A 20,757-nucleotide genomic window follows, 5' to 3' on the forward strand; every position below is an offset into this window, starting at 1 on the left:
GTAAAATAATGTCTATGCGGTTTAATGCATGAGCATGTAAATGTATCCTTTTTATTTGAGACTTGCACTTGTTCAGTAGCGTTCAAAATTAATTCGTCAGTCACATTTACGTTTGAAAAGTTAGACTTTCTATAACTTAACAAGCGCTCACTGTGATAGCCCTTCTGGTGGCCTTACAGTAGCAATCTAATCATTATTGGGGAAACGCTTGAACGGTGACACCGGGTTCAGAATACCTATTGATTGTTTTTCATCATGTCGTTCCTGCAGGTTACAAGCCTAATTACCTAAAGATTATATAGCGATTACCACTTCAATTTTGTCAATGGGAACATTGAAAAAATGGCATATTTTTTTATCAATGCATTCGGATAGGAACGGTATCAGATGTAATAATTGACCTGTCCCGTTAGTTTTAAGAATGCGCCCGTGCCCTGTTCTCCTGCTAAACCTTCATAGTATAGTGAAAAATCCAAGATGGCGGATACGCAAATTAAGTGAACGAGCTTAATCTGCCGTATGAACATTGCACGTCATTGGCATTCAAAATCTTGGTTAAGGATAAGAAGTTCTTTTGGTCATTATGACACCATTTCCTTTCGCAAACTTTGATGGGCTTTATGACAAGAACTCATTGACGAATTTGGTTAATTCGACACATGAAATCAATACCATGGTCCTAGCCCCTTTTGCACAATTGGGAAAAAATATTTGCGGGGTTGAAGCATTGTGACCTTGAAAATAGGTCAATAAAACACCAAGGAAATATCAACATGGCAATATAATCATACTTCAAACTCAAATTCAATAAAACTAGGGCAAAATCTTAACAATAGAAAAATTTACACAGAGCCTCCTGAAAAAGTACAAGGAGAATAAGACTATGTGTTCCGGAAGAGTAAGCGTCTTTTGCTTCATCGACGACACCCACCATGTTAACCTTGGTCAATCCAAGTAAGCAATGTCACATTCTCAAATGAGAACGAGGTATACAACAACGGAACCAAAAGGCAAACTCACGAGCATCAAATACTTCCAGTTTCATGTCGCTCAAAAAAATGAGATCACTATGGCGACCATAAAACTTCCCCATAATTTTTATCAACCTGCATCTTCTGAACCCTTGTGTTACAAGTGTGTCAGTTGATGACTTCTTGCACGGGAATCGTGATAATTGGAACAGGATTTTGAGTATGGAATCAATTGTGACATGTAAATAACATAGCTTGGAAATACAGGGATATTGTTATCCGGAAATCGAAATTTCACAATAGGGAAATTGAAATCATCACGTTGATTATACAACTTGATAGAAAGCTGTCCGTGTTGGTTTCAATGAAAGAAAAAATCGAGAGAAGTCCAGTTCTGGTGGGCATCTACGATGGACGTAGTCAATGAATTTTTTGTTATCTATATGACAAGACGTCATCAATGTATCTAAAGGTGAAACTATACGACCTTGCAAGGTCTTTGAGACCTGTTTGAATGAGCTATTCAATGAATTCAGCCTCGCATGAAAACAAAAACAAGTCAGAGAGAAAGAAAGAAATTGCGTGTAGGTTTCAGCAAATTTGACCCTCGTGACCTGAATATGGGTCAAGGTCATTTCTTTTCGCATGCGTTCAGGCCGCTTCATGTCACAGAAACCTTCTGGCTGAATATCATGATATTTTAGGCCCCACGGTTTTGATAAATCGTTTTACGGGAAATGTGTAAATGGACGCAGATCCACAGCATATACTCACTCAGCCCAGGTAATCTATAAACCGAATAGTCATATGCACATGAAGTATAAATGTCATGCCATAGACATTGTATGGCGGTGACCAACTGATTGGGTCGCTGGGAAATAAAAATAATAATTAAAAGGGAAATATATATAAAGCTCACATAAATTATTAACTTATCGAAAGAGAAACTGAACGAATGTGCTATACAGCTTAATTCATCTGGAGCACCTGATCCGGATATAAATAAAACCGTCTTCGTGTCCTTGCGTTAGATATTAGATCAGTTTATATTTTATGCTTTTTAGAAACATGCTCATTTCCCTCATATGGTTGCTTTAGATTGGTATTAAAATGAAAAATATGCAATGTAAACAGTGACAGATAAAAATACTAATAACATTGATAAAATGAAAGTAGTTAGATGTGTCGTCTGTCGTAGTGAGAAATTCAGCCAATCAAATCTTCCGACACGAACTTCAAACACTACCATTTCACTTCAAGAACAGTCTCTAAAAGTTGAACGCCTGCTGCTTTACTGATAAATTGGAATTATCAAGCGAGGTAAAGTATGGATGAAGATCAACATTAAGGGTAGGGGTAGACAAAGTTAAGAAGTTACATTCACAATAGACTGGGGCATGAAGTTCAACCCGAGGAAACCAAACCTAGCTCAATTTTACTCTCCGGTCAGATTTTCAAGTGTCCCTACCTTGGACTCCAAGTTGGAGTGCTCTTCAGTGAAATCTCGAGGTTGACTTCAAACATTGCAAAAAGTGTTAAAAAAGGCCCATTGTTCCATTATCGGTAGACTGAAACACTGCCCATGTGCATGTCGAAGGCCAGTCTATTTCTGCCGTGTTCTCTGTATTTATAGTTATTTATTAGCATAAATAATGGACGCAGGCTTAAAGCCTCTATGTCCATATCAAATATTACATATTGTATAGTAATTACATAGTAATTTCCGTGTACTGGCTTATATCTGAGTTAATAGATGTACAATGATGTATCAAAACGGTTATTTTTCCAATGTTCATCTAACATTATTTCAAATTTTATTACAGAGTCCACATTTATTACTGATTGTGGTAAACTATTCCACAAATCCACCACTCGGTAACTGAAAAAGTGCTTTTTAATATCAAGACGGCATCGTTTTTTGAATATTTTCTTGTTATGACCTCTAGTTCTACTTGTACTGTCCATTTCAAAAAAGTTCATAGTTACCCTACTATCGTATATATTGTTTACAATCTTAAAACGTTTATCATATCTCCTCTGGTCCTTCGGTGTTGAAGCGTTGGAAGACTTAGTTTTGCCAGTCGTTCCGGGTATGAGAGGTTTTTAAATCCAGGAAGCAGCTTCGTAGCCCTTCTCTGTACGTTTTCAATAAGTTCTATGTCCCTTAATTTTGACGGGCTCCATACACTGGCGGCGTACTCCAGGTGGGGTCGCACTAGAGATGTAAATAGCATTTTAAACATTGATTCATCTAGGTAAGAAAAAGATCTTCTAATAAGTCCTACTATGCTGTTTGTTTTGTTGACCATTGACTGTATGTGTGTTCTGAAGCTTAAATCCTCATCTATAGTGACACCGATGTCCTTTTCTTTGTTAACGTGCTCCAGCTGGATTCTTTCTCCTCCAGATCCTTCCATATAATAATTTCGTTTTTGGGTTGCCTTAATTGAAAGAACTTTACATTTGTTAGGGTGGAATTTCAATAGCCATTTGTTGGACCAATTTTGAAGTTTATCTAAATCCTTCTGGAGTATTTTGATATCATGCATGTTATTTATTTGTCTATATAATTTGGTATCATCAGCAAAGAGTGGCGATTGAGATTCGGGTATTTCAGGTAGATCGTTGATATATGCAACAAATAATATGGGGCCCAAAACGCTTCCTTGTGGGATACCACTTAGTACTGGGTATGTTTTAGATGATTCGCCATTGACAATCACTCGTTGACATCTATTACTTAAAAAGTCTTGTATCCAGTTAACAATTTGAGGACTTATACCATAACCTGACAATTTTTTTAGTAGACATTGGTGTGGCACTTTGTCAAACGCCTTCATGAAATCCATGTATACAACATCCAACTCTCCACCCTTATCTATTATATCTGTCCATTCTTCCAATACTGTTAGCAACTGCAGCTGGGTTGACCTTCCAGACACAAAACCAAACTGTTTGGGGCTCAGAAGATTATTTTTGTCCATATGGTCTACAATGCTATTTCTTATTAACTTTTCCAGTTGCTTAACTACTACACTTGTCAGACTAACAGGTCTGTAATTTTCCGGGTCAGATTTTGATCCTTTTTTGTAAATGGCCGTTATGTTTGCCTCTTTCCAAGCCTGTGGTAGTTTTCCCTCTGTTAGCGACTTGTTGAACATATCTGCTAAAGGTGAACTTATGATACTCCTCATCTCTTTCAGAATTTTAGGGTGCATTTTATCAGGCCCCTGTGTTTTGTTAACATTTAGATTCCCTAGTAATTTTTCCACAACACCTTGATTACATGTTATTTCCTTGAAAGGGTAAATTAAATTTCTGCTCTCAAAAAACTTGGGTATGTTTCCTGGCGGTTCCTTGGTGAAGACACTACTAAAAAACTTGGCAAGGACTTCAGCTTTCTCCCGGTCTGTGACTGCCATCTGATTATCATTTCCATTTAGTCCCTTCAAGTCAGAAACTCCTATTTTTATTTTCCTTTTTGAATTGACATACTTCCAGAAACGCTTTGGATGGTTCTTTATATCCTCTGCTATATTTTTCTCCATATTTCTTCTGGTTTTCCTTAACTCCCACTTTACTTGGTTTCTGGCTTTAGCATATTCTCTGTACTTGTTCTCGCATTTAGTTTCCATGTATCTTTGCCATGTCCTATGCTTTTTGTTGATTAATTTCAAAATGTCCTTATTTAGTGGAGGATTTAGTTTTCCGGATGCTGCATAACTTTTAGACTTACATTTTGGTATATATTTGTTGGCACTTTCCCCAATTATCCCTGTAAAAGTGTTATACATTTCTTCTATGGTGCCTCTGAGTAATCCATTCCAGTCTCCAGGTACATCATTTCTCATCCTTTCATAGTTACCCTTACTGTAATTTAGATGCTGGATATTATCCACAGAAGGGGCTTTACTACAGTGAAATTTGAAGATTAAAACCAAGTGGTCACTACTTCCAATTGGGCTTTTATAATGGATTTCCTTAACCATTTCCTCTTCATTTGTTATGATTAAGTTCAATATGCTTGGGTCTTTACCTCTTCTGACTCTTGTAAAATCTCTTGTATGTTGGTGAAGATAATTATCCCGTAGACATTCTATAACATTTTCACTGACCTTATCATTATTATCAACAGACCAAGAATTCCAGTCTATTTTTGGCAAATTAAAATCACCTAATACTAATAAGTGACTGTAATCTTTCTTTGAACATACTGAATCTATTAGTTTCAGTAATTCTTTTGTGTTTTCTTCGTCAGAGTTAGGGCTCCTATATATACATCCTACCAAAAGACAATTGTTTCCGGAGAGTTTTATCTTTACCCAGATACTTTCCTTGAACGTATTTCCCATGTCAACTTCCACTCCATGATATTCTGCCTTTATGTATAGCCCAACTCCTCTCTGGCGGTTTCCTGAATTTTCATTCATAAAAAGTTTGTATCCTTCAATTCTTAGTTCAGCTTTATTTGGTAGATATCTAAAATTTTTAGGGTAGATTTCCGTTATTCCTATGATGTCTATGTTTTCTGAACTATTGATTCTCGATTTCATCTCATCTAATTTATTTGAAAGACAATCTACGTTTGTGTAAAAACAGTTTAAATAATGTTGACTGTGTTGTATCTTGTTGAAGCTATCCTTATTATCCCTACTTACTTTCGGAATCTTCTTATTTTCCTGTCCCAAGGAGGACCTCTTACTCTGTAGGTGTATTCCCCCGACTCCTGACTACTTTTCTTTTTAGCTTCCTCTCTCAATTCTTGTTCTTTCTTCCTTTCCTGCTTGGTGAGATCATTACTTATAGAAACCTCCTTGTACCCATCATTCTTCAGATGCTTAATATTTTTGAAGAAGTTCATTTTGTCTTCTACTGAGCTAAATGCAACAAGAAGTGGTCTTGGCCTTATCTTCGACTTGTCCTTTTCCTTGTCATACTTCCCAATTCTCACGATTCTTATTACTCCATCAATAATTGCTTGAGGTAGCTTGCATGTGGACAAAATGTTTTTAACCTCTTCATGATCGGCTTCCTTCCATTCTTTAGCTTCTGTGTGTGTTTGCTCCTTAATTCCAAATATTAGTATGTTTCACTCTCTCCTTTTCCTGTCCTCAAGTTCAGACAATACGTCTTTTGTATCCTCCTGTGCCTCATTTCTCCTTGGTGTTGACTCCGCCTGAGGCTTGTCAGATAGTGGAGTTAGTTCTGCTCTCGCGGCGAGCTCCTCTCTAATAATTTCCCTGACTTGTTCTTCCTCACACTTCCTGGCAAGATCTTTCTCCACTTTCTCTAGTCTATCTTCATATTTCTTCATTGCCTCTGCACACTTTTGTTCTACTTTAAACTCAGTCTGGAGATTTTTGTGTACAATCGTCTGGCATGGTGCACAGAACCACATTGAGCTTGATTTGGATAAGGCGTTGTATTCAGCATCATCCATACTAAGACATTTCACGCAGAGATGTTCCCGACACCTATCACATTCCATAACTTTGTCATCTGCATCCTGGAATATTGTCTTACATACTTTGCAAGTCCATGCTACTTCTTCCCATGGTGTAGAGAAGACATCATCCTTTGTTACTTTACCCTGATCTTTAATTCCTCGGTGTGACCCTTGTCTGGTTTTCACTCCTGGTTCCGGTTTGTTTACATCCCGGCTCACTGAGCTTGAGCCTGGCATGCTGGTAACCGGCGATGTGAGTTATATATTACGAATTCCTTTTGGTGAACAGTTGAAAAAGCTCCTCTTAATCTATAATCTATCGATAATTTGTAGAAATAATACAATTAACTGCCGAAAAAACAAGAAAAATACCGTAGCTACATCAGAGCTAAGAACAATAGCCGTTATACATCCTAGATTCACAGTTGGGCAATAATATTATATCATATATGACAACCTTAGAGTATTGATGTGTCATTTAGGACCAATAAGATAAAACAACCCTAAAGAGGGTCCAGTGCAAGGCTGCACACTTCATAACTGGGGACTACAGAAGCATAGAAGAGGGTTGTGTGGCAAACATGTTGAAAGACCTGGGCATGACTCCATTATCAGATATCACAGGCAAATGTTACATATAACATTATGTTTTTCAAAGTGGTTGCCGTGATGTTACTATCATAGTCCCCATCAAACTTCCTGACACTTGAAAGGTGACTAAAATAAAGCTTTAAAGATTCCTGCAGTTTCCCCAATAGCAACATAATGGAAACAATATTCAAGTAACAACAATAGGAGATGCAAAGTTTCAGATGCAAGAATGGGTGAGTTTAAAGCACTCCACTAATCCAATACCAATATCGCCTGGAACATGCTTGATGAGAAAATTGTGCCACAACTGAGACCCTTAATAAGGCTAAATAGATAGATATTCATTTCATAACTGATAAAAAGCATTATAACATTTAAATATCAGTGAAAAACTGCACTTTCTGTTAATTATGATAATTCAAAGTTTGCATAACCATTTCATTAAACAAGACCAAATTTAAGATAAAATATGTGTGACCCAATATTAATTCACATCATTATTGTTCTGAGAATGTAAACTGTGTCTTTGTGCACACACTTCTTGATTACGATTAATTCAAATCCATTAATTTCGCTCTGTCACATATAAAACAAGAGGTCATTTTACAAAGTAAGAATCGAAACATGTCTGGCAAGTTAAGTGTTGGATCATTACATAATTATACATAGTAAGAATTCATATCAAAAAGGTGGCTTAAAATGAGGCTCCGAAACGTCACATGATGAACTTGGCTATTTCTAATCAAAACAGCAATGAATGGTAGACCCAGCAGTGAGTGTTGACTAGCATTAGTTTGAAGATGATAATCTTTATCAATTTCTCTCAGAGAGTGTTGTAATTGTGTGAAAAGTCTAACTACAAGTATTACAATACTTGCCTGAAATCAAACACACGGGGAAAAAATTAAATCTAACCATTTAGTCCCTTTAAGGCTTCAGTCAGTAACCTCCAGCAACAATAAGTAATATGCACTTCTCCCCAATACATTACATGTCTGTAAGGACCCTGCATTGTAAACATACATAATCAGATACATACCAACTAGCTGTAGGCTATTACTGGGCAGCGGCCTTATCAAAAAGCTCCCCACTTGCTCTTTGCATCAGCTCTAACTCATACTTGTGTGCACCAGAATGAAGACATGAGAACAATTTCCATTTCAAAAACAGCCAAGAAGAAATAGCGTGTTTGTTTTCACAAACTATTTTATTGTGTTAATTAATTTGTATGTAAAGCCATGTTTTAAAGATATAGGGTAATATGTTGATTTAAATTTCCAGCCCTAGAATATCTAATGGTGCTTGAGTGTCTAGAATTAGAGCATAATGTATCTTTTTTTGTGTGTCAGTTGTGGATTATTGACCTTTTATTTTTTTCGATGTCCAGAAATATGTTTTCTGGCCCTTTTGTTCTTGTGTTGTACTCCTGCAAGATACACATAGTCTGAATGGCTCTGCATGACAATCTATCCATGGTATTATTATGCTCCCCAAAACATTGGGGAACATATAGTTGCAACTTGGTCTGTTACTCTCTCTGTCAATCCTTTTCATGTCTATAGCTCAACTGCCAACAGTTAAGCAAAGATAGTATGGGTGGTTGGGTGGCCCTGTGGCAATTCACTGGCCTTTCACCTAGATGTCCAAATTTGATTCTCTGAACGGACATGAAAAGGTATGGGGATCACCTGCCCAACCATGTCGGTTTTCTCCTGGTACTCCAGTTTCCTTCCATAATAAGACCCTTCTTCTAGTTGGGCCATCAAGAGTGATTTGCAATTGTTGTAATATAAATAAAGTCCATATTTTATATTTATATTTTAAAGTATCATGAACCTTCGTGCATACATTGTTTGTACCAGGGAGATGTGCAGTATATATTAAAGGCTGACAACACATATTTACAGAGTTTTTACCTTTTATTGTAATTTGTGTCCACAGCTTAACTTGCATTTAGACTACAATAATAAAAATTGTTGTATACTTAGACCATACTAAGATAATGTTGTTGTGGTATTTCTATGGATTAATTATCATATTTTATGTAAGTAAGATTTAAGTACCTGGTATTTTAGACCATTAAGCAACATATACATGTGGACAGGCTTAAGGAGTCCCCAGAAAAAGGCTCAATATCTGGAAAAGCCTAAAATTATTTTTTTGCATCAAGATAATAGATTTAATCCTTGACAAAGTTTGGAAGAAGAGGAATGTTTGATCAGTCATTGTTATGGAAACCTATTCAAATCGATGAAGAATTGCTGCAAAATATCTATTCTAAAAATTAGGGTTTTTTTTCTACATTGCCTTTTTAAATATAGGTGTCTGATAAGCACGGATAAAGGCGTTTAAAAGATGGCTGCTGAGCCTGGGCGAGTGCTGAAACCCTGCAATGGTGCTGGGGGTCCTCATATCACATCAGCAGTAAAACCGAGGGTGGCTGGACTACCAGTCAAAGAGAGAACCTCAACCCAGTCGGCTGAGCCTGGGCGTGTGCTGAAGACTTCTGAGAGTTCTGAAGACTCTGACCTCACCCCAACTGCCAAACCTGGCATGGAAGAAGAACATGCCTCCGCAAAACCAAGAGAACCAACAGTAACTGGGTACAAGGAGGATATTTATGATTTAGATATAGAATGTTGAAAAAGTGAAAAAGCCTGATACCACTTATATTTTCATCTAAATTCACATTTTTGTTATTGGAATTATATAATTAATGGTCTTTCTTATAATTGTTGAAACAACATTGTTATGTACTATGACCACATATGAATCTTGGAGTGATGTTTTTATAGACATTAATCATATTTATGTCATCAGTTTAAATTTTGTTTGTTTTGCAGACAAAAGTGGTCCCTGCAGGATTTTGATATAGGAAGACCATTAGGTAAAGGAAAGTTTGGGAATGTATATCTGGCCAGAGAGAAATCGACCAAATATGTTGTTGCCCTGAAGGTATGATAATCAAGTTATTTGTAACTACTGTTGACCAAGGCCTCCATTAGAAGGTCAATCAATCTGTTCTGTACTTTGTTGAAGATAAATTTGCGCTTCAAGTCTAGCTGGATCAACAAATGGTGACTAATGGTTCACCTCCTGTAACTAATATGTATCCATGTTCTCCTTCCTGAAAATGTGCTCCTTTCCTTCAAAGTTTTGGTACGCAATATTTGGCATGTTTTTGATAATAAGGTTAGAAGGAAACTAAGAAAAGCATTCAGTTAATGAACCAGTAAGTACTGCTTTCAGAAATGGAACACTCAGGAAACGGATTACTAGACCAGTATTTGACTGGTTTATGGATCTGAGGGGGTTACCTCTACTCAAGTCAATCAAAAATAATCAAAAGAATTCCACTTGTTTAATGGAAGTTGTTTTATGACAAACAAGGAACATGCTTAGTGATTCATGAAAAAGAGAATTACTCTATCAAATATATTTTTATTGACCATGTTATCAGAACTCTATCTGTACCATGTCCTTATTTAGTAAAGGAAAGTATCACTATGTGATATATGTTTTGTGATAATGAGTTCACTGAGTATTAATAATTAGTGATGATAATATCTGATAAATATCCTTGTTGATGTTAACAGTTTATTTGGATCATTTTTGAAAAATTCAAGAAATTAGGACATGACTAAATATTACTGAGAGGTATTAAAACTTGATAAAGAATGGCTAAGCTATGTGTCTTTACTGTAAAAGGTTTTGATGTTATTATTTCATGATTGTGCCAGAAAGTGTCCAGAGTGTGTCGGAAAGCTAGACAAACTTCCCAGACCTGAGGGGTTGGCCAATGTGGGGGAAAATTTAGTAAATTCTTCAAAATCCCTCCTCTGACAGGTTGATTTTTGCACATTTTGGTCTATAGCATTCTTGAATGACATGGACTCAACCTTTAATGCACATTAGATCAGACCTCCCTCTGCCCACTTGGCCAGATGGGTTTGGAAACTTAAGCATCATTTGGGGAAGGGACCTGGACCCAATAAGAAAATACAGCAAATTTTGATAAAATCTATTTTCTGAATAAATGATAGAATTATATCGGAATTTTGGTACAAGGCAAATTGTAGATGTATATCTTCAAAATTCATCTTCTGATTTTGTATCAACTGTCAGGTCCCCTCAGGGACAGAAGGGTGGGACCCAGTATGGAGAATAGATGTAAATATTTTAAGTCATTCTTTTTCTGTTTGGATAAAGTTATTTTTTTACCAAATTTGGTTTAGAGCTTTAAAATCTTTCTTATTTTAAGAAAAAAATTTAAAATGTGCATGTGAACAAAAACAGTTTGAATTGAATGCTGAAGTATTGTGGTAAGTGATACTGGCTCTTTGGACTTTCCGTTAAGTATCCCTTGTTCAGGGTCTATGGTTGGTAGTGCTTGTATTACAGAGGTCATCTGGAGTGCTTGATACATGTAAGATTGACAATTTGCATAGTGTCAAGTGCCATGTGCCTTTTGTATCATGGTTCCCTGTTAAACATCAAGTAGTATTTTTCAAATGAAATCATTTTCAAACTACATGTATATATGTAATTTTCCCTTTGTCCTTAGTTGTGCATATTTGTTTTATAGAGAAATGGGAAAGAGGAGAAATAAAAGGGAAAATATACAACTAGGCACACCAAGATCCACTGGCACATCTTCTCTGGTGCAGTAAAAACATTACTTGAACCAGTGCACTTTTAGAAAAAATATATTTAATGGAAGAATTTTTTTAATATTTATCTTTCCAGGTTCTGTTTAAGTCACAGTTACAGAAAGCAGGAGTTGAACATCAGCTTAGACGTGAGGTAGAAATACAGTCTCATTTAAGGTGAGGTGGCATGATATTACAGGTACAAGTCCTAGTTTCAAATAATCAAATCTAATGTGATATGCCTACTGCTTAAAAAATTTTTGGTCAAGTGTTTACAATGGAAAGCCCAGTCTGTACCTCTAATTTCATCTATCTTTTCAACACATTTCTGGATTATAATTGAGTTGCCCTTGTTTTCAACTAGTATTAAAAATGTCAAAAAGCCACTGTGTTTGAAGACTCAAAGTATATCTTGCAACTGTCTACAAAGTAAAAATATATTGATTTGTAACCTTAGCACAAACAAGACCATTTTGTTGACTGTTTATCATGAAGAACAGCAACAGAATGTGTAAGTTCTTTAGCATTTTTAACAAGATATTATCTCTATGTTGTAGACATCCCCATATACTTCGTCTGTTTGGCTATTTTCACGACAAAACAAGGGTTTATCTTATCCTTGAGTACGCACCAAAGGGGGAACTTTACAAAGAGCTGACAAAGAACACAAGATTTGAAGAAAAGCGAGCAGTTGTAGTAAGTGACATTAGGAATACTTTTCATGTGTTTAATGTGGACAGAATCACTATTATATTTCTAAGTCATCACAGATATTTTTCATTCGAGGTCATAATGACCTAAAGCTGTAATGGTTGATGTGTTTGTGCCATCCATTGTGTGTAGACTTTTAACATTTTTAATTTCTCTCAAGTTTCACTGATGGTATTCAACTCAAACTGACCTAAAATGATCTTGAGATAGTCCTGACTAAGAACTAAGAATTAAGAGCATGAGGGGGATATATGGATAGGGATGTAGATTCATTCCTGGAGGAGTTCTTACCAAACTTATAATTGACCATTTGCCTCTATAAAGTTAAAATTTTAAGGTTGTAGGGTCAAGGTCACTGCCATTACTACTTCCTTGTCAGCACTTTAGCGACTGCGTTCCTTGGGGAATTTCCATCAAGCCTCACATTCGTATAAAGGATCAAGAAATCATTGATGAGTTTGAGTTACAAGGATGTCAGATCAGGGTTGCTTCACTTTTATTATTGCAAGAACAATCCTTGTCTGCACTCTAGTGGTTTCATTCCTTGAGGGGGTTTGATCCCACTGGACCATCTCCTATTTGGTACATTAGTCAAGGTGGAACTATGACAGGATTTGTCTTGCTTTGATGTCTTGCTTCATTTTTCGGTGTTTATAGACAATTGACTGTTAAGGCCTGTGGGCCTTTTGTTACATATATGGAATATAAATACACTACAGCTACATAGCAAAGCAGTTGCTCGTCCGCTGAAAGCCAAAATGCCATATTAATGGACGTAAAACCTGTCAATTAATCAATAGCAAAGCTTGGACAGCTACTACTATTCTTTCTTATATCATTATTATATGGTATTAATTGATGACCAGCATATTCCATCTAAAGCAAATTTAGTTTAAATGTCTTGTCCTAAGAAACGATTGCATCACCACGGACTGGTCCTGTTTCTCAGCTTTCTGAGAAACACAAACTGTCATGAGCAGAAAGCATTGAACAACAGATCTTGCATCTTCTCCAGAGGTTATATATTTCAACACTACAGTCTACTGACTGAGCTTTTGTGGCCCCGCAACAGTTACCAAAAATGAGTTTTATGTTTGACAATAAATCTGTAAACCTTTAATAGTATGGAAAATATGATAAGGAATGTTGTCAGGTGATTGGCTGTTTTCATACCTTTCTAATGTCACTCCTTTACCCCTTTTGATTCCTTGGCCACCTGGAAGGGGTTATTGTTTTTTATTATATGAATTGTTCATTAGATTTATACCTTCATGACCGTTTTCATGCCTATAAACAAACCAGGAAAATAAAATTTATGATATAGCACTTCAAATTAAGGAATGGTTATGGGGAAAAGTTTTGAATTTTGAATTTTGAAATGATGTTATAGGTATAAAAAAAAACAAATTAAAAAAAAACAATGAACATGTCAAACAATATATATGGTATATAAAAAATGCCCAGCTGCATGTAAATCAGTTTAACTAACAATGATGAAGACCATGAACGGTGTTACACATTTCTCATATAAAATGGTGGAAATATTAACCTTTTGAAATTGAAAATTGTGTCTTAAAAATGTATTCATAAGTCTACATTGACTCTGTACAGGAATGATTATGTTTGTATATCTTCAGTATATAAACCAGTTGGCCAGCGCCTTGCAGTATTGCCACAGTAAAAAGGTCATCCACAGAGACATCAAACCAGAAAACCTCCTTCTCGGTCATACAGGGGACCTCAAAATTGCTGACTTTGGCTGGTCAGTCCATGCACCATCATCCAGGTAAACAGTTTCAGTATGTAAACTCTAGTACAGTAACAATCTGGAATGATCTCTCCACTAAACACCAAGTTGTCTACATGTCTAAATGCTAGTGACATGGAAAAGTCAATTCGCAACACTTTCTGATTATTAACACTTGATAAATAATAATGTGGGAAATGTTTGATACTGTTCTGTTACTAAAAAATCAGCTATGAAAAAATCACTAGTTCTGTTACCACAGTCTCAAGGAAATGAAGAGAAAGAAAAGTGAATCCTCAGAGTGTTATATCTATTCCTGTAAAACATCTACCCTCCCCAGAACTGAATGTTGTTTTCTTTCTGGCAGTGCTTGACCTTTACGTGTAAATGACTCAAGTTTTCATAATAAAACCTTCTCAGTTAGCTTTACTAGTTATTACATACAATATTTCCTGTTTTTACAGAAGGACCACATTATGTGGTACTTTAGACTACCTGCCCCCAGAAATGATTGAGGGGAGTCTTCATGATGAGAAAGTGGATCTTTGGAGCTTGGGTGTGCTATGTTATGAGTTCCTTGTGGGAAAACCTCCATTTGAGGCAGCTAGTCATGAGGAAACTTACAGGCGGATAACAAGAGTTGATCTTCGGTTCCCATCATATGTTTCAAATTCTGCAAGAAGTCTGATCAGTATGGTAATACACTAAATACATATTTTGTTAGGCCTTTTTGAAAGAGAATTTTGTAGCTTGAATATCCATTGTGCAACAAAACGGGGTTTGAAAAAAGATAAAATAGTTTATCAGAATGTGATTTTATTGGTCTCAATGTTTAAAGAGAAGGAATATAATACTGGTCATGGTCTGTATCCATGCAATTGTTACCAAGCAATGCATTTCCAATCAGTGAATTTCCATGGAAATATTTACAAATGGTGATAATTATATCAAGACTTTTTTGTGCTGTAAAGACAAAAATTCCTGGTCTTCCTTGTTCAATTCCACGTAAAGAAAACCAAATAAAGGTATTTCTGATTAATTTAGAACAGACCTTAAGCTTTATTTATGAAGAAACAGTTATGTAACACATGTATGGTAAGTATCTACACTATTTTAAAATTCCTTTTACCTTGTAATGCATTTGATTTTTATTGTGGCATAAGAGTTGTTTGTCCAAAACGTTTTGCTTTATTGAAACTGGTAGATTGTATAACTTTGTCTTACTTAAGAATTCTATGTCATTGATTCAACTACCTTTTATCTCCACTGTTTATATTCATTCAGCTGCTGAAACATGACCCTAATCAACGAATATCCCTGGACAAAGTTTTGGAACATCCCTGGATCAAAGACAATTTAAATCCTACAACATCTTAGAGTGTATTTCTCTGAGGAAAGCTTCTTTGTGATCATCTGGACCCTATTTATTCTCAGGACTGGAGTATAATGCTTGTGGGCCAGTTATATTAACTTCTCTCTATATTTTGAATAAAAGACTCATCTTAGTTGATACTGTATTGTAGAAATTGTGACGGATGAAGAGGTATCATGTGATAATTCATTGACAGTATAACTGGTAGAGGCCCCTTTACATTTGTTATCAGTATTCAAACTTTCAAAAGAGTTTTGATACAAGATACAGATATAGACATGCAAACAGACATATAATGTTATTAATGGTGGTAATCTACTGTTTTAGGTCTTTCCTGGTGTACATAAAGGAAATAATGAAATTATTGGTTGAGACAGAATAAATTGTTTATGATTCATTTTTAACATTTGAAAATGTTTCAACTCTGTAAATGTAAGATTTCTATCACATGTTTAACATTTAGTTAAGAGAATACGTATCTGAATATCATTTTGTAAATTTTTAAATGAAGTCTTGTAATATAATCTATTGGAACATCATAAAAGGTGAAGATTGTGACATTACCACAATGTTTGAATGTTAATCTTTGGTTCTTCTGGTGCAAAGAACTGGTGAGCTTATACCATGGCACAGCATTCATCTATCATCTGTCAATTTTGTCTGAAAATCGCTACTAGTCTTCAATTACTCTTTGAATCTTGACCAATGTGGGCTGAAGCATTCTTAAGGGAACTAAAAGGCACTCGGGTGTAGGAAGGGCGTTGCTAAGTGGAGGAAAATTTACATATAAGTCAAAACTACTCTTCTCTGTAGGGATTACAAGATTTTGTCTTAATTTGGATAGAAGTATTTTTGCTGGCAGGACTAAGAAGTCATTCAGTGTCTAGAATTAGTTCCCAGGGTGTGTAATTCCTTATTGAATACAGTGTGTCTGTCAAACATTCAGTGTCTAGAATTAGTTCCCAGGGTGTGTAATTCCTTATTGAATACAGTGGGTCTGTCAAACATTCAGTGTCTAGAATTAGTTCCCAGGGTGTGTAATTCCTTATTGAATACAGTGGGTCTGTCAAACATTCAGTGTCTAGAATTAGTTCCCAGGGTGTGTAATTCCTTATTGAATACAGTGGGTCTGTCAAACATTCAGTGTCTAGAATTAGTTCCCAGGGTGTGTAATTCCTTATTGAATACAGTGGGTCTGTCAAACATTCAGTGTCTAGAATTAGTTCCCAGGGTGTGTAATTCCTTATTGAATACAGTGGGTCTGTCAAACATTCAGTGTCTAGAATTAGTTCCCAGGGTGTGTAATTCCTTATTGAATACAGTGGGTCTGTCAAACATTCAGTGTCTAGAATTAGTTCCCAGGGTGTGTAATTCCTTATTGAATACAGTGAGTCTGTCAAACATTCAGTGTCTAGAATTAGTTCCCAGGGTGTGTAATTCCTTATTGAATACAGTGGGTCTGTCAAACATTCAGTGTCTAGAATTAGTTCCCAGGGCATGTTATTTCACATTCAGAAGAGGACTGTTATTTGTCAAATTGTCTGGTTTCAAGTCATTTTGTATCTTTTAACATGAAATTCACTGTAAAAAGAAAGTAATCATTGTGTTAATATGTTTGTGATGTAAGAAATAACAATTTTAACAGAGATAGCAGGGATGAGAGCCAACGCCATGGTGCTAGGTGTAGGTAGGGGTGTTCCTGATATCCCTAGCTTGGATACCACCTGGTAGGCAGGGCAATTGAGGAATAGGGACAAAACAAAGCAATTATCAATCACAACAAGCTCAGGATAAGTGGGTATTACGTTTATTAGATCTACGTCGACCGGTTTCACCCAAAGTATTTGGGCTTCATCAGGACATCAAAATAGTGAAAATTTTCCCCTAAAGTACTAAAAATATGGGCACATTACATTATGACGTATACACAATAATAAAGGTCACATACGTGACCTTCCTATGATCTTCTATAGATTCCATCACGGTTACTACAGTTCATTTTATGTCTTAAGTGTGATTATAGAAAATTATTGTTATTCACTCAAGTGTCATGCCCGGTAGAGAGGTTAGAAATATTACCGTTACAACTGTTACAAAGTTAATGAAATAAAACTGTTACAAAGTTAATGGAATAAAGTTCTTAACAGATTCGCTCATCTAAACAAGTGGTGGAGCCCGATTGTGACTTGTGCTGGTGGCTACTTCCTACTATTTCAGTTGTGGACTGGTATCCCAATGCCTTGTAATTCCGTATGTTGACTTCAGACGAATTAGGAGAGAACGCAGTGTCATCACTATCCGTGTCAGAAAGTTCCAAATCCTTCTTGAGTAATTCCATAGTCTAGTCCAGGACAGGTCTGAACTGTTGGCTTTATGGGCCAACCGTACTTCCTGGTTTTACTCAAAATTTTACCAGTTCCAATTGTTTTTTGGTTAACGATTCAAACGGGTTTAACTGCATTAATTTTGGACCCGTTCTCAAACAGTTCTGGTTCCACGCAGTAACCCGGGTGCTCCTTTCTAAGATGAGAGTTGTAGGTTTCCTTCCTTCCATAGGTTCGTTTACACATCTTGCATTTATACCAGGTTTTTATGAGGCTGTGCGATGTGTCCGCATGCCTCCGTTAGTTCCTAATACTCGAATAAGTTTTTCCACACTTTAGGCAGGGGATTTGCACTCTTGTAGTTGACGTATTCATGTTCGGCTGTTTCCTAGTTGTCGTTTTAGTGTTTGCCATCATGAGATAATGTTAAGACCGTCGGGAGTGGTGGTTTGCAGGATGCGTATCCAGCTCTCCTCAGTTTGGAGTCGACGGTTTGTATCGGTGACGTCCTTCACAATACCTATTACTATGATGTCATCGATGGAGTGACCTGGCAACATAAAATGTGCCGCCACTGGTTTATCCTGTTCTTTGTTTTGTATGCTGTACAGATGGTTACGAATGTGAGTGTTAATGGTGGTGGACGTCTGTCCGACATATTGTTTACCGCACTTTCTGCATTTGATCAGGTACACGGCATACACACTTTGGCATGTGATATGTCCTTGTACCTTGAATTCCTTATGATTTCTGTAACTTGCAAAGGTACCGGTAGGTTCCATGTGCGTACATACTCTACAGTTCTTTTTACACGGGCCGATTCCCAGTTGTATTGGGTCGCAGTTTATATCGCTTTTTACTAGTAAATCTCTAATGGATTTTTGCATGCTACGATCATCTTGTACTCTAACAGACCTCTAGTATTCGGGCCCTGTCTCAGAATATTCCGATATCTATTTATGAATTTTCTGATGTCCTGATGAAGCCCAAATAGTTCGGGCGAAACCGGTCGACGTAGATCAAATAAACCTAATACCCAATTATCCTGAGCTTGTTGCAAATAATAATTTTTATTTTTTGTATATATTATTGTTATTTTTTCAGTTTTATATGTGATACCCATTAGTAGTATGCATAAGACAGTCTATATGATATCAAATATAATGTTACTATGCTGTTGTAAGAGTCACAACCTGTTCACTCTAGGTCCTCTTATCGAACAACAGCCACAAACTATTTTCTGCTAGTCTAAAAAAAGACAAAAGATCTGGATTTTTTAAGATTATCATAGTTGTAATCATGATTATAATGTATTTAGAATTTTGTGGCTTGATATATAATATAATGTAGCACATATTGATACATATTTTATCTGGAATGTAACCCTCACCTAATCAATACCCACAATCCCACTTGTTACTGCCCTCCAATCGGACGTTTCCCCGTTAACTGTTATGCGCTGTTTCCTGTCGGTTAAAAAACTCTGAACTCATTTGGTTATTTCTTGTGATATTCCGTATGACTTTAACTTGCCTAATAGCCATTGATGAGGGACAGTATTGAATGCTTTCATAAAGTCTAGGTAAACTGTTTGGATTGATATTTGAGTTATGAAAAAAATATACAACAGATTTTCATTAAGATTAGCTTGAGTCCAGATTTATCTGTATACAGACATATCAAAGGACTAAGCAAAGGCACTTTTATATAGAATGCTTAAACTTTGTTCCCGAGTAAAACAGTGTAAACATTTTATTCTTTAGCATTATTTTTCCATGTTACAATGCTGTCTGTACATAGTTATCTCTCCATATGTAAGAACATGCCCGTTACATTTAAAAATAGATTTAAGAACAAGCTGAGAGAAAGTGTTGATAATAATCCCAAACTTTGTGCAATTTAATGTATTTAATGGTATTGAAAGAGAGTGTGAAAGGATATTTGATGTATATAAGAAAATGTTATGACCATGTTAACGTAATAAAGATTTCACGTTGTAGAAGAAACCATGAGATGGTGACATTCAGAATAAAATATGTATATAAGCTCTATCAATTGTAAAGATTGTAAAAGCCATAACAAAGACATTTCAATGCATACATATGTAACTCATTTTGGATACAACAAAGTTTTGTCAACACTGAGGAAAAAGTAGTGACAATATCATTTTTGGGTGCAGAGTATGGTTAGGTAATCTTTTTGTATAACTCATGACAAGATGGAGGAAAAAGATTTTTTAATAAAAAAAGTGGTATTGTAATAACACAATACAACAACGTAATTGTAACTTTTGATTCCAAAAATGCCTATAAGATTTGTTATGGATCACTGCAATCTCCAGGCACATTGGCAATGTCACTGCTTTTTTGAGATTTTAGGAGGTATTTTGATTTTATGCCTTACAATCATGCTCCTGAAATACAATAACATGTATAGAGGATTATAGTAGGAAACCATTTAATGGACTCCATATCCATATTTTTAAATACATGTATAAGATAATAAAAATGTTCATAATATTTTGTTGTGATTCATTTTTTTAGCTCACCTATGTTTGTCATCCAGTGTCAACATTTTCTTTAAACAACTTCTTCTCAATAACCAATGGACCAAATGCTTTGATATTTGCCTGGTATGTTCCTAGGATGAAGCCTTACAAAGTTTGCAAAAAGGAATGACCTTGACCCATATTCAATGACACAGGGTTCAGATTTGTTAAAACCCTTCAAACAACTTCTCATGAACTGAAATGCCTAGAGAAGTGATATTTGGCTGGTATGTTCTAAGGATGAAGCCTAACAAAGTTTGTGAAAAGAAATTACTTTGACTTTTGTTTAAGGTAATAGGGGTCAAATGTGTTAAAACATTTTAAAAAGTTCTTTTCAGAAACTAATAGGTCTGGAGGCATGATATTTGGCTGGTATATATCAGTTAGCGCTGCAAGCC

At 35.9% G+C, this 20,757-nt stretch overlaps 1 protein-coding gene across 1 annotated transcript; it reads left to right on the top strand.

Moving 5' to 3' along the window:
* The first annotated feature begins 2,217 nt into the window (after nucleotides 1–2,217).
* Nucleotides 2,218–15,820, top strand: LOC132546735 (uncharacterized). Its single transcript, XM_060210452.1, has 8 exons — nucleotides 2,218–2,291; nucleotides 9,330–9,611; nucleotides 9,852–9,963; nucleotides 11,755–11,834; nucleotides 12,215–12,353; nucleotides 14,006–14,154; nucleotides 14,580–14,811; nucleotides 15,400–15,820. The coding sequence occupies exons 2-8, from the start codon at nucleotides 9,364–9,366 to the stop codon at nucleotides 15,490–15,492; spliced, it is 1,053 nt and encodes a 350-aa protein (XP_060066435.1). The 5' UTR covers nucleotides 2,218–2,291; nucleotides 9,330–9,363; the 3' UTR covers nucleotides 15,493–15,820.
* Nucleotides 15,821–20,757: the final 4,937 nt, after the last annotated feature.

This window comes from Ylistrum balloti, unplaced genomic scaffold (assembly GCF_031769215.1).
Source record: "Ylistrum balloti isolate Yb309-2 unplaced genomic scaffold, AGI_CSIRO_Ybal_v1 Utg369910, whole genome shotgun sequence".
Classification (NCBI taxonomy): domain Eukaryota; kingdom Metazoa; phylum Mollusca; class Bivalvia; order Pectinida; family Pectinidae; genus Ylistrum; species Ylistrum balloti.

Coding starts and splice junctions, on each gene's coding strand:
- LOC132546735 (XM_060210452.1), top strand. CDS start 9,364: ATGGCTGCTGAGCCTGGGCGAGTGCTGAAACCCTGCAATGGTGCTGGG. Junction 12,354..14,005: donor AAGAAAAGCGAGCAGTTGTA/GTAAGTGACATT, acceptor GTATATCTTCAG/TATATAAACCAGTTGGCCAG. Junction 14,155..14,579: donor GTCCATGCACCATCATCCAG/GTAAACAGTTTC, acceptor CTGTTTTTACAG/AAGGACCACATTATGTGGTA.